General features: G+C 33.6%; 1 protein-coding gene across 1 annotated transcript in view; it reads right to left on the minus strand.

Annotated features, from left to right (window-relative positions):
- RBM26 (RNA binding motif protein 26) overlaps positions 1-13126 on the minus strand; it is a 105093-nt gene that overhangs the window by 32063 nt on the left and 59904 nt on the right. Inside the window, exons 12-15 of the mRNA XM_027768932.1 lie at positions 10832-10996; positions 10158-10289; positions 8867-8938; positions 370-495 (exon numbers count right to left, since the gene is read on the minus strand). Coding sequence (XP_027624733.1) covers positions 370-495; positions 8867-8938; positions 10158-10289; positions 10832-10996 — 495 coding nt within the window. The remainder of the gene's footprint in view (positions 1-369; positions 496-8866; positions 8939-10157; positions 10290-10831; positions 10997-13126) is intronic.

A 13126-nucleotide genomic window follows, 5' to 3' on the forward strand; every position in this document is an offset into this window, starting at 1 on the left:
TAGTGCCTCCTAAAGTCAGACATCAGAAATATCATTAGAATATTACTAAGAATAAACAATATTATTCAAGAGAAAAATTATTATAAATGCAGAAACCTGGCCAACGAAAATTACTATAAAATTTTGTCCCATAAAACCTAAATATACATGGAAATTTCAAAGATCAATCAGAGTAACCTCTCATTCTAAAAAAAAAAAAAAAAAAAAAAATTAGTATTTACTGCCACACTTGGAAAATAAAAGTTCAGTAGCAGCCAACATCCACATTTTGGTCTTTAGCCCTTATTCCGTGATAGGTACTGAAAAAATGCATACACGAAGAAAAGTTTTCCTATGTCAAATTTTGTGCATTATACTAGCTATACTTACCTGTTTTTTTTTCTGTGCTTCATTATTATCAACTGCAGAGGTGGAAACAAGTAAGGTTTTTTGTGCAGCCTTCAAAGCAGCTGGATTATACACCGTTTTTGTTAGGCCAGTAGATGTAGACAATACCTACCAATAGAAATATATATATAAACTATTCATGACTTCCTATCTTTCTTCCTAGAAGTCTCAACTTTAAAGCACTCCATTAAAATTTAGCACAATGAATTAAATGCATTATGTCCTTAAAATAACTAAGCTACAAAACTATAAATGCAGAATAAGGCCTAACATGACAAAAACTTAAATTAGCACTATATACTTATAGACAAAAAAGGCAGACATACAAAAACAGCTCAAGAAAAAAACATTGCTATTACTAAGTCACTGAGGAACTATTAGTTGCTGAATGCATGTACTTCTATTCCTTGTGACTACAGCAAAAACTTACACAAAAGAGTATGGCACAGGAAGAAATTGCATACTATTGCTCAATTTAACATGATTATTTACAATGTGCAGCTTTGAAATAAACCTTATTGATTCATTCTCCATTCTTTCACTAGCAACGCTCCGAAGTGATCCTACACCTTAAACCCAGCTCAGGTTCAGCGTAACACAATCAAGACTTCCACAAAGCCCTAATTGTTTCTCTCTACTACCCAAGTTCTTACATGAAATTTTATCACTTCAGTTATTAGGTAAAAGTGCTAACAGATATATATAAACTAGTATTAGCTTTAAATAAAAAAACAGGGTCTTAAGTTAAGACCCTGTTTTTTCCCTCTTTGTGAATTTTCCAGGACCTTAAGACCCTGTTTTTTCCCTCTTTGTGAATTTTCCAGGACCTTAGTCTTGCTACCAACTAGTTATAATCCCATAAGTAAAATCAAGCACCTTTTGGGGCCTTAGTTTGCTCATGTGTATAATAAAGAAGTTTGAGTTATGGTATCTACAGTCCTTCTGAACCCCAAAAATTCATTCCACTAGGACATTAATTTTTTTGGTGGTGGTGGGGTTTTGTTACATCTCCTGTACCTAGAACAATGCCACGGCACAGAGAAAATATTGAATAAGAATTTTTTCACTAGGCTAAACGAAAATGATTAAAGTACAATGGAAAACTTTTTCTACACAAAGGTCAATTTTTAAAAAGTGGTTTTTGTCTACCTTCTTCATACTTTGAAAGCAAAACATGTAGTTCATTAAGTTCCATGAAATGGTTAGTTACAGTTCTTAGGAAAGCACCTAGGGATTTCTTCAGGAAGACTGACAAGTGCTATAAAAAACTAAACACGAAACCCTATGTTTGAACACTAATTTTCCAGAAGAAAAAAAAAAATACTTCTAAAAGCTTTTAAAGGAGTCCATGACCTAAAAAAGTTTTTAAAAAATCCTACTGAGGTCCAGCAGATGGTACAGAGGTTAAGGCAGCTAGATCGTACATGCCAATCAGGTAATTTCAGTCCAGGACCCAATGGTTTGAAAGACACACCAGGCACATGTACATGCACACCCAAAAATCCTGAGCAGAGAATGAAACCTGAAATTGTTAGCATATGGGTATATAAGAAAAGTAGCAACCTGAAGACCACTTTCTAATCTTTCATCATGAAAGTAAAGTTTCACTTTTAGTAACCAATGCCCAAACTGGAACTAAATACAAAAGATATATGGTTATGATGCTTAACAGCCACATTCACAGTAAGTAGCAATATCAGAAACTTAAAACAGAAATACATTATTTTAGTGCAATAAAAAGGCAGTTATCTCAGGAATTAAGTGCGTAGAAAGCTTATTAACATAATTACTGTATGGTCAATTTCTGTATTAGATAATTCATCTGTTCAGGAAATATAAATGACCATTTATGATATTCTTTTTTTAACTTAATTTCATTAACTATCATTATTTTTATTCAAAGAATTATTTATTTAATTTTATTTATTCATTCATTTATTTTAATCTGACCAGAGAAAGACACACAGAGAGAAGGAAAGTAATAAACCAAGCCACCAGGTCAAGGACTAAAACTGTGGTGCACCATGTAGGAATGTCCAGCACCTAAACCACCACTCTACCAGCTGGCCCCACTATTTATGATATTCTCTTTTTTTATTTTAATTTTATTAATCATAGTTTTTTTATAGAGAGATTTTTGCTATAGGGCATGTGTGCTCGCTGAAGAAACAAGAGAGAGACAGGGAGATAGAAAGCAAGAAATCACTCCTGGGGGTGGTGGGTAGAATGACCACACTGCAATCCCTTCTCCTCTGTTCTCTCAGGATTTTGGGCATGCACACATGCACAAACACGTGCCTGGTGTGAGTTTTAAGCAGCTGGGTCTGGCATTTGAGCCACAGTTGACTACGTGGGAGTCCAATAATGTAACTATTATGCCATCTGCTGGTCCCCATATTTTATTTTATATTTTTTAATTTGACTAGAGAAAGACAGAGAGAGAGAGAGACAGAGACAGAGACAGAGAAAGCAAGCCCCCGGGTTTGGGAATGTAACTGAAGTTGGCCATGTGAGAGTTCAGTGCCTTAACCACCTGCTGGCCTCTAAGATATTCTTTTAAACAACATACAGATGTGCACTCTATTTAAAATCTAACTAATTGGGAGTTCTGGTGAGGAAAATAGATTTTAAAGTTAAATTGATAAAATATTTTTAGAGTAATCAGTTTTTCCCTTTTAAGAGTACTAGATGAGGCCAGTAGGTGGTATGGTAGCTGGACTACCATATGGCTGACAGTGGTTTGAGTTCTGGACCCAGTAGCTTGAAAATCACGCCAGGTGCATGTGGGTGCACACCCAAAATCACAAGAAGAAAATGGAAGAAGGGATTGAAGTGCGGCCCATCCCCCAGGGGAGTGACTTCTCATTTTCCCTCTCACTGTCTGTCTGTCAGTCTCTGTCTTCAGTAAGCTTAAGTGCCCTATAAAAAAAACATTTAAAAAAAGAAAGAAAAAGAAGTACTAGGCACTTTTTTTTTATCCATTGGTCTATCATATCTTTTTCTCAATTATTTTTAAAATCTTTTAACTTATTTTAATTAACAAACAAAAATTTTACACACTTATTCCATTTGTGGAATGGCTGAAGTGAATTAATTAACATCTACATTACTTCACATACTTTTTCCTTAAAGGTAACAACATGAAAAAATCTACTCTCTTAGCAATTTTCAAGAATACAATACACTGTTACTAGCTATAGTCAACAAGCTGTACAATAGATCTCTTGAATGTAATCTCCTATGCAACTGAAATTCTGTATCCTTTGACCAACATCTCCCCAGCTTTCCCAGTCCCAACCCTTGGCAACCACCTTTCTACTCCCTCCTTCTAGGAATTCAACTTTTTAGATTCCATGTACATGGAATAGAAAAAAGGATTGAAAGAAACAAAGGGATTAATGATTTCACAGAGAAATGTCTCCATAAAAATCAAAGAAAAATACATGTACAATCAGTAACCAATTTTTGCTACAATAGCTTATAGTTCCCAGGAAATTCAGCAAAGTAAATACTTTCAAAATAAAAATTAAAAAGTAAATAAAGTTATAAAAGTAGAGAAAATTATCATAACCCCCCAAATCTTTATATAACTAATCCAAATTTCAACAACCAAAGGATTACCAAAACAACTCCATTTTATAGTTAAAGAAACAGAGAAAGATGTGTTCAAGTCTCGTACACAATGGCAGCTGCTAAACAGATGAAGTTTCTACAAGACAGCAATGTTCTTTGAATCATACCAATTTTTCTCTTAAAAGTTCGATGGTACAGATGTTAACATTATTATAAAAAGAAATATAGATATACTTTTAGATTACAAGGAAATAGTAGTAATGAATAATAAGATTCTCCATCATAAATTTGGTATCTAAAACTAAATGACAGATATAAAAACATTAAATATTCAGGCCAACAGATGGTGGTTGAGAAGCTAGATCCCATGGCTGATTCTGCGGTTCAAGTCCCGAACTCAGCAGCTTGAAAAACACACTATGCACATGTACATGCATGCCCAATTGTGGCATGGCCATCCCCTAGGGGGGTGATTTCTCACTTTCCCCCTCTCTGTCTCTCTCAAGCGAGCACACACATCCTATTTCAAAAAACTAAAAGCAAAAAAGTAAATATTCAACTGATAATTCTGTTTACCTTAACATTTCAAAGAACTCTAGAAATATAATTTTAATTGTCTACATTTTCTTTTAAAAACCTAAGTAGTAGGACAGTATTTTTAAATTTCTGTAGTAAGCAGAGGTACTCAGAATCATTTTAATGATCAAATCTACACAAATAATATCTATTTAATACCTACTGCATTATCATAATGTTTAGCATCATTAATTAGGCTTTAAGTTTCCTCCATCACTCTCACAAAGTAAGAATCATAGGATAAAGAATAATCACTAAAGGATTTACTGGGTAGTATCGATTAGAAGGGTATACAATTTTACTTATTTAAGGATGACATAGAATATTGTGCAGATATTAGCTTTACGCTGTCCCTAGCCTTCAATTAGAAAAAAAAAAAAAGCTTTTAAGTAATATTTGGTGACAGGAAACATTCTGCTGTAAAGGGGACTTCAAAAGGTTTGTGGAAAATTGTAATTAAAGTATAAGTTTATTTTGCTGCAAGAAGACATTGTGAAATCCATACTTTTTCATAATACGTATTTTTTTCCTTAAGTTTTTAAAGACCTCACCTTCCTAAGACTTTTCTACATTACTGTCCTCAAACACATTCCAGCAAAATCCCTCATGCATAAAAGAACAGAAACAACAAAGAATAGGTAAAAATAAAATGTTACCATTAAATAAGTTCACTAAAACTGACTAGAAGATATAAACTTATAAATAATTGTTTTCCTTAGGAAATTCTTCATAAATTTATTTAGAGTTCTATAAATTAGCCTGCCTCCCTGCTATCATAAGTGATTTTTCACAAATTTCATTAATGGTTATTATATAAGTATATTTGTTAACATACATAATGGTTATATATTATTAAGGTTATACAGGTGAGAATCCCTAATCTAAAAGCTAAAATCCAAAGTGTTCCAAAATCCAAAACTTCTTGAGCATTGACACGATACCATAAGTGGAAAATTACACATCTGACCTCATGTGATAGGTTGCAATCAAAATGCTGCAGTAAAAACATCGTATAAAATTATCTTCAGGATAAAGTATAAATGAAACACATGCATTTCATGTTCCAAGATATCTAATCACGTATATACAAACAGTCCGAAATCCCCTCTCTGTCTCTCTCAAGCGAGCACACACATCCTATTTCAAAAAACTAAAAGCAAAAAAGTAAATATTCAACTGATAATTCTGTTTACCTTAACATTTCAAAGAACTCTAGAAATATAATTTTAATTGTCTACATTTTCTTTTAAAAACCTAAGTAGTAGGACAGTATTTTTAAATTTCTGTAGTAAGCAGAGGTACTCAGAATCATTTTAATGATCAAATCTACACAAATAATATCTATTTAATACCTACTGCATTATCATAATGTTTAGCATCATTAATTAGGCTTTAAGTTTCCTCCATCACTCTCACAAAGTAAGAATCATAGGATAAAGAATAATCACTAAAGGATTTACTGGGTAGTATCGATTAGAAGGGTATACAATTTTACTTATTTAAGGATGACATAGAATATTGTGCAGATATTAGCTTTACGCTGTCCCTAGCCTTCAATTAGAAAAAAAAAAAAAGCTTTTAAGTAATATTTGGTGACAGGAAACATTCTGCTGTAAAGGGGACTTCAAAAGGTTTGTGGAAAATTGTAATTAAAGTATAAGTTTATTTTGCTGCAAGAAGACATTGTGAAATCCATACTTTTTCATAATACGTATTTTTTTCCTTAAGTTTTTAAAGACCTCACCTTCCTAAGACTTTTCTACATTACTGTCCTCAAACACATTCCAGCAAAATCCCTCATGCATAAAAGAACAGAAACAACAAAGAATAGGTAAAAATAAAATGTTACCATTAAATAAGTTCACTAAAACTGACTAGAAGATATAAACTTATAAATAATTGTTTTCCTTAGGAAATTCTTCATAAATTTATTTAGAGTTCTATAAATTAGCCTGCCTCCCTGCTATCATAAGTGATTTTTCACAAATTTCATTAATGGTTATTATATAAGTATATTTGTTAACATACATAATGGTTATATATTATTAAGGTTATACAGGTGAGAATCCCTAATCTAAAAGCTAAAATCCAAAGTGTTCCAAAATCCAAAACTTCTTGAGCATTGACACGATACCATAAGTGGAAAATTACACATCTGACCTCATGTGATAGGTTGCAATCAAAATGCTGCAGTAAAAACATCGTATAAAATTATCTTCAGGATAAAGTATAAATGAAACACATGCATTTCATGTTCCAAGATATCTAATCACGTATATACAAACAGTCCGAAATCTGAAAAAGTCGGAAACTTGAAATATGTCTAGACTAAGGGATTTCAGACAAGAAACATGATCCTGTACTATAAATTCTCAAGTTCCTATTTTATTCTAAAGCTATACAAAATGCCTTTTAAAAATAATAAAAACAGTACCAAAACATACTATAAAAATATTATAAAAGTTATAATTAGTACCAACTTCAATTTCAGACTCAAAAAACTTGATATAAATAGATCCTACACATAATCAGGTAAGATAATGCTCAGTGGTACAATGAGTATAGCAATCTGGTTTTTACTGATTTTTGTTTCTAATCCCTGAATTACTTGTTACTGAGGAAAATAAACTTATGGTAAATATTTAATACTGCTAAGTTTAGCAGCATAAACTAAGCCACACAGTAATTCTGAGGAAAGAGGGGCATCATATGGAAAAATTTAGTGTTTTATGTGAGATACTGGTGAGATTTTTCAATCTTTAAAGAATGACCAGAATTTAGTTAGCAGTGAAATGCACTCTAGGAAAATCACTGCCAAAAAGAGGGGGAAAGAAAAAAAGGTAGAAAAGGCCAAAGGACAATAAACAGAAAAGTACTCCCTAGGGTAAAAAGACTAGAGCAAAAGTAAAAGAAACAGAAATAATGGAGGTATCATTGACCTGTGAATTAAACAAAGGAATGTCATTGAAAAATACAAAGTCTACATAAAGAATTCACATTAAAATAAGTCTGAGAACAGGATGGTAGTAGCGGAAAGTAGAGGAGGGGAATTCTTGAATGCCAGTGAAGATACTGCATCCAGAGGCCAGGGAACTGAAGTAGTAGAGAAAGAGAAGTGAACTACAAACATAGGCAAATGACTGCAAGACTCTTAGATCATGCAGCTTAGAAAACAGTAGTGTCACTTCCAGAGCTCGGGGTGAGGAGGAGACATTAATTTATGTGGGAAATACTACATTCACTTTAGGCATATTATGCCTGAAATACTGCTAAGAAGCCCTGTAAGAAAGTCTGATAGACAGAATGAGATTTAGATTCAAATACATAGAACTGTCAAAGTTTAATACAATAAATAAGGAAAATAATATACTGAAGAACAGTGAAGATAGCAGGTTAGCCGTCTCTCTTGATGCTATCTACCTATGAAGTCAATTTCTTTTGTAATTTTCAGAATGGAAAGAACCATGGACTAGAACTAGGAGACCCAGATAGTTCTGCCTTAGTAACTCACACTGTACAGACCAAAACATAAAACTGTTTGAGCACTAGCTCCCTTTAAGGGGTATATATAGAAGTGAGAAAGATTAACCTAATTCTAATATCCTGTGAGTTCACATACTTCGAATAAGACTAAAGATCAGACTACTTGCTCATACCTAACCAGAAAAAAATAACATATCCATACAGAATTATAAGACAGATCTATAAATGGTTTTGAAAGTAGTCTTTAGCCTCTTATTTTTAAAAAAGAAATGACTAAACGTATTAGAAGGTTACATCAATCAATAGCTGTTAGTAATAAATAAAACATTTATAATCATCCTTTCCAGTTTACAAAATATTCTCAAATAATTGATTTTACTTAAACCTCACAAAACCCAAAGAGCAAGACAAATATTACCATCACCATTTTACTGATGAATAAAAAGATTTTCAGAAAGGTTAACAGCACTGCCCAACATCATGCAGTTAGTAAGTGAAGAGCCCAGGGCTCTAACTCAGGTAAAATTCCTAATTCATGGCCCTTTCTTTAGGCTGCCAGAATTGTCAAATTAAAATAAACAATATCGCCAAAAGAAGTAAACAGAAAAAAAAAAAAAATGGAGCACATGAAAATATAGAAGCAAGTATTAAAATGCTGATGCAAAGAAGTAAAAAAGATAGGCAAATATTTCTCTTTTTCAGCAAATGGAAAGCAAACAGGTAGGAACAGGAGAAAGGGATACTATTAAGAAGCAAGAGATTGGAACTATGAAAAAAATTAAAAATTAAGATGCCACCTGAAAACATTTATGAAGCCAAGACAAACACATCATGCTATTCTTCTTACCTTTTCAGTTGCTGAAACAGATGGCTTTGATACAAAACCCAACCTGTCCTTCACAGATAACTTAGTTACATTCTAAAAAAATTAAAATGGACATATTCAGTGTTTCCCAAAACATACATAAGTCTGTTGGGATTCTGAACATTTTGATTCTATTAATATATACTGAGTCTATAAGTATACTGAACCCAATCACAAAAACCTGTGCTTTTTTTAAAGAGAGAAAAGACAGAAAATGAGTACAGAAAATAATAAACAGTATGTAAAATTATGCAGTCATAAAAAATTGTGATGTATGACATAAAAGGTCTAAGTCAGGTGGCTGCAAAGTCCCTTTCACTGATACAGAATTATAAATTTTCCAGAAGCCTCTGTTAATAACCAAAAAAGTCTAAACATTTTAAATACCAGGTTTCAGTAATTAAAATATATGCCTGTTTCTAAAATGCAAAAACAAGTGCCTTTCTTTCCTAAACTATGTTTTGTATTCAAATACACAATATTTGGTGATGATTTAGAATACTAGGATTGGTAATTTTTTAAAATAAATAATTTACCAATTTATGTTCTGTAAGTTCTTACATAATATGAATCTTATTCTTCAGGAATTTTCTAGGAAGACTATTTTAATAAAGTGGCATCATTAATTAGCTAAGTAGGATACTACATTCTAACTATTTTACACAGCAAACGCTGAAACATCTGGATACAAAGGAAAGCTACGTTTCAGAGACTACAAGTGCAGAAACAAGAAACTGCCACTCAAGTGTAGAAGAACGTGGGAAGGAAATGACACATGTAGAAGAGAACCTGGAGTCAGAAATAAATGATTCAAAGTTCTGAGAGAGCTGCCTAAGTACTGTACATAGTATACTATCAAGTGTATTTAATCTGATGGCTTAAACCTATCTTCCAAAAACTTTTAGTTCAATCTACTGCACAATTATCTCTAGAACAGAATTCTAAGTACATAAAAAGATGATGAAAAAAATGATTTAGTTTAATGAACATCAGGTAGTTTTGCTCAAATAGATCTCCTCCACAAAGTGAAAGAGAAATCTTTATTAGTAAATATTAACAGGAGAGAAATTAAGATTCAAATACTATAGAAAAAGTAGAGATGGAAAATTTATGGTAGTGGTTAAAAAAAGAAACTTAAACGTAGGGTTCAGATATGTAAAGACTTAACATATTTCTGTGCAAAATTTATAAAATTGACTCAAATCACCAAGGGAAACTAATTTACTGAGAACCTATTTCATCACCGGCACAAGGTAAGAGACTTCTCATTTACCTGAGGAAGATCTGAACTAGCACTCTGCGCTTCTGCAGGTTCAACAGTATTTGAAGGTACTGGACCCAAACGTTCTTTGACTGACTGCTTCACAACAGGTAAAATCGGCTGCTGCACTAAAGGCTGCATTACCTCAGAACGAGAGAAAAAATTTTAAACAAGCCGATTAGTTCAGGAGCATAGAGAATAACCTTTGCTATTATTCTGTTACTAAACTGCCCATGCAGAGGAAGTTTTAAAACACCAACTTAGAATCAAACCTAACCACCTTGCAATTTCTTTCACGCATGTATATAGATCTTTGCTAGGCATAAAGTAACTTATTTATGAAGTAAAAATTAAAAAATCAAATCCCCCCTCACTATCTCTAAATAAAACTGTTGATATACATCTACAAGCAATACTGACTTCTCTCCTATCTGCCAGGGGCTGTTCTTTATGCTTTGCACAGATCATCTTATAAATCTCTAAATTAAGGATTAACTTCACAATCACAATTAAAGTTCAGATAAGAAAAGTTACATAACTTCCTCAAGTCTATAAAAGTTAACAGTATACACAACAAAACCAGCATCTGAACTCAAGTCTACAGATTTCAATGCCTCTGCTCTTAAAATATTATGTAAAAAACATTCTAACTAAAACATTTAAGTTCACACAAATTTCCCTCTTACCTTTGGAGAAACAGTTTGTAACTGTTGGGTGCTTCCTTCTCTGTGCCAATAAACCTTAATAAAGCGATTATTTAACACTGCTTCTGTACTTGATATTGCTTTCTTTGCTTCTTCATATGTTGCAAATTGAATAAGGGCACCTTCAGGATCACCATTATAGGCAACCTAAAATTCAAAATATTAAGAACATTTAAGTGCCAAACATTTAATTGTTCCTTTATACTGTAAAATTCCTCAACAAGTGAAATACTGGTCCTTCCAAGTAAGAGTCCACTTGTTATACTTCTTCTATTTATTAATAATTACCAGAATCCATTACACTCCATAAGAAATAATACCCAAAGACTGTTCTTAATAAAAAATGAACCTCCTCCTCAAGAATGCCAGTTGCACAAAGGTTATGTAGAGGCATTTAAAATAATTGTCTTGGGAACCAGCAGATGGTGTTAATGGTTGAGTTGCCGGGCTCCAACAGAGTCAACTGTGCTTCAAATCCAGGACTCAGTTGCTTGAAACTGACATCGGATGCATATGTGCCACAAAATCCCAAAGGGAGATTGGAGAAGAAGGGATTGAGGCATGGCCATCCCCCTCGTGGGGGATGATTTCTCGCTTTTTGTCTCTCCAGTGAACATATGCGCCCTACAGCAAAAATCTCTCTAAAATACAAAATAAGTAAAATGTCTGTCTTTTTACTCTCAGTTTTAATGCTGACTCAAAGAAATAGCCTTTATATATTAATGAGTGACACGGTCAAGATTGATGCAGCCTGGAGAAGGCAGTAAGCTACTTTGGAAAAGATGATCTCTAAGATATCCAAAATTTATAATTATTGTATTTCCAAGAACCCAAAAAGAATAAAGGAAATAAAGAGAGCTATGTAACAACAGCAATAATCTAATTTGACACATGAGGAAACTACAATTCAACAATATGATTCTATAGACCTGTACAATTAATACGTAATTAATCTTAAGACTTTTCAAATCAAATATCCTATTATTTTGGTAATAGCTATGTTTTCAAAAGTGTGGTATATAAAGCAATGGCAGTGTTCAGCAATACAGAACAGAGATTAAGAGTGTAGTTCAGGGACCAGCAGGTGGCGTGGTGGTTAGGGCACTGGACACTCCCACATGGTTGACTAAGGTTCAAATACCAGACCTGATGGCTTGCTTTCTCACTTTCCCTCTCTCTCTCTGTGTATCTCTCTCTGGTCAAATTAAAATAAATGAATGAATAAATAAAATTAAATAATTTTTTTTTTTTTAAAAAAAAGAGTGTAGTTCAAATCAAATGGCTTATTTCAAATCTTGGCTGCTGTTATCCTCACAAGAGCATAAGCAAGTTATTTAACCTTTCTGTGCCTTGGTTTCTTTTCTCTAAATGGGAATGGTAACAGTACCTATTCCACAATGTTAAAGAACAAAAATAATAATTCATGTAGAACAAAGGGTATATACTTATTCAATAAATATTAGTCATGCTTAAAAAGATAATTTTAGGAAGGATTTAATAACTTTCTATTTGGAGGAATTTAATAAACATCTAATTCAGGGCTGACAGGTGGCATGGTAGATAGAGGTGCTGGATTCCATGGCTGACCACAGGTCGAGTCCTGGACCTGGTAGCTTGCTTTCCCTTTCTGTTTCTGTCTGGTCAAATTTTAAAATAATAACAACAGAGATCAGCAGTTAGGGTAATGGCTATGTCGCTGGACTCCCATGAAGCCGACCACGGTTCAAGTCCCAGACCTGGTAGCTTAAACTCATGCCAGGTGCATGTGCGTGCGTGCCCAAGATCCGGAGATGAGAATGGAGGAGAAGGGATTGCGGCGTGGCCATCCCCCCTGAGGGGGTGATTTATAGCTTTCTATCTCTCTGTCTATGTCTTTCTGGTGAGCGCACACATGCTATAGCAAAAACCTCTCCCCCCAAAAATATAAATAAAATATTAATAACAAATACAATTAAATAAATAAATCTTTTAAAAAATCGATTTCATCAATACATTTAATTAAGATGAGGGTAAAGGTTTTTCAACTGAGTTTTAAAAAACATGTATTTTGGGGAACCAGCAGTTAGCATAATGGCTATGTCGCTGGACTCCCACGTAGTCGACCACGGTTAGCATCCCGGACCCGGTGGCTTAAAGCTCACGCCGGGCGCGTGTGTGTGCGTGCCCAAGATCCCAGAGGAGAATGGAGGAGAAGGGATTGCGGCATGACCATCCCCTCTGGGGGGTGATTTCTAGCTTTCTGTCTCTATGTCTTTGTCTGTCTGGCGAATGCACGCG

This window comes from Tupaia chinensis, unplaced genomic scaffold (genome assembly GCF_000334495.1).
Source record: "Tupaia chinensis unplaced genomic scaffold, TupChi_1.0 Scaffold148049_1, whole genome shotgun sequence".
In the NCBI taxonomy this organism is placed as follows: Eukaryota; Metazoa; Chordata; class Mammalia; order Scandentia; family Tupaiidae; genus Tupaia; species Tupaia belangeri.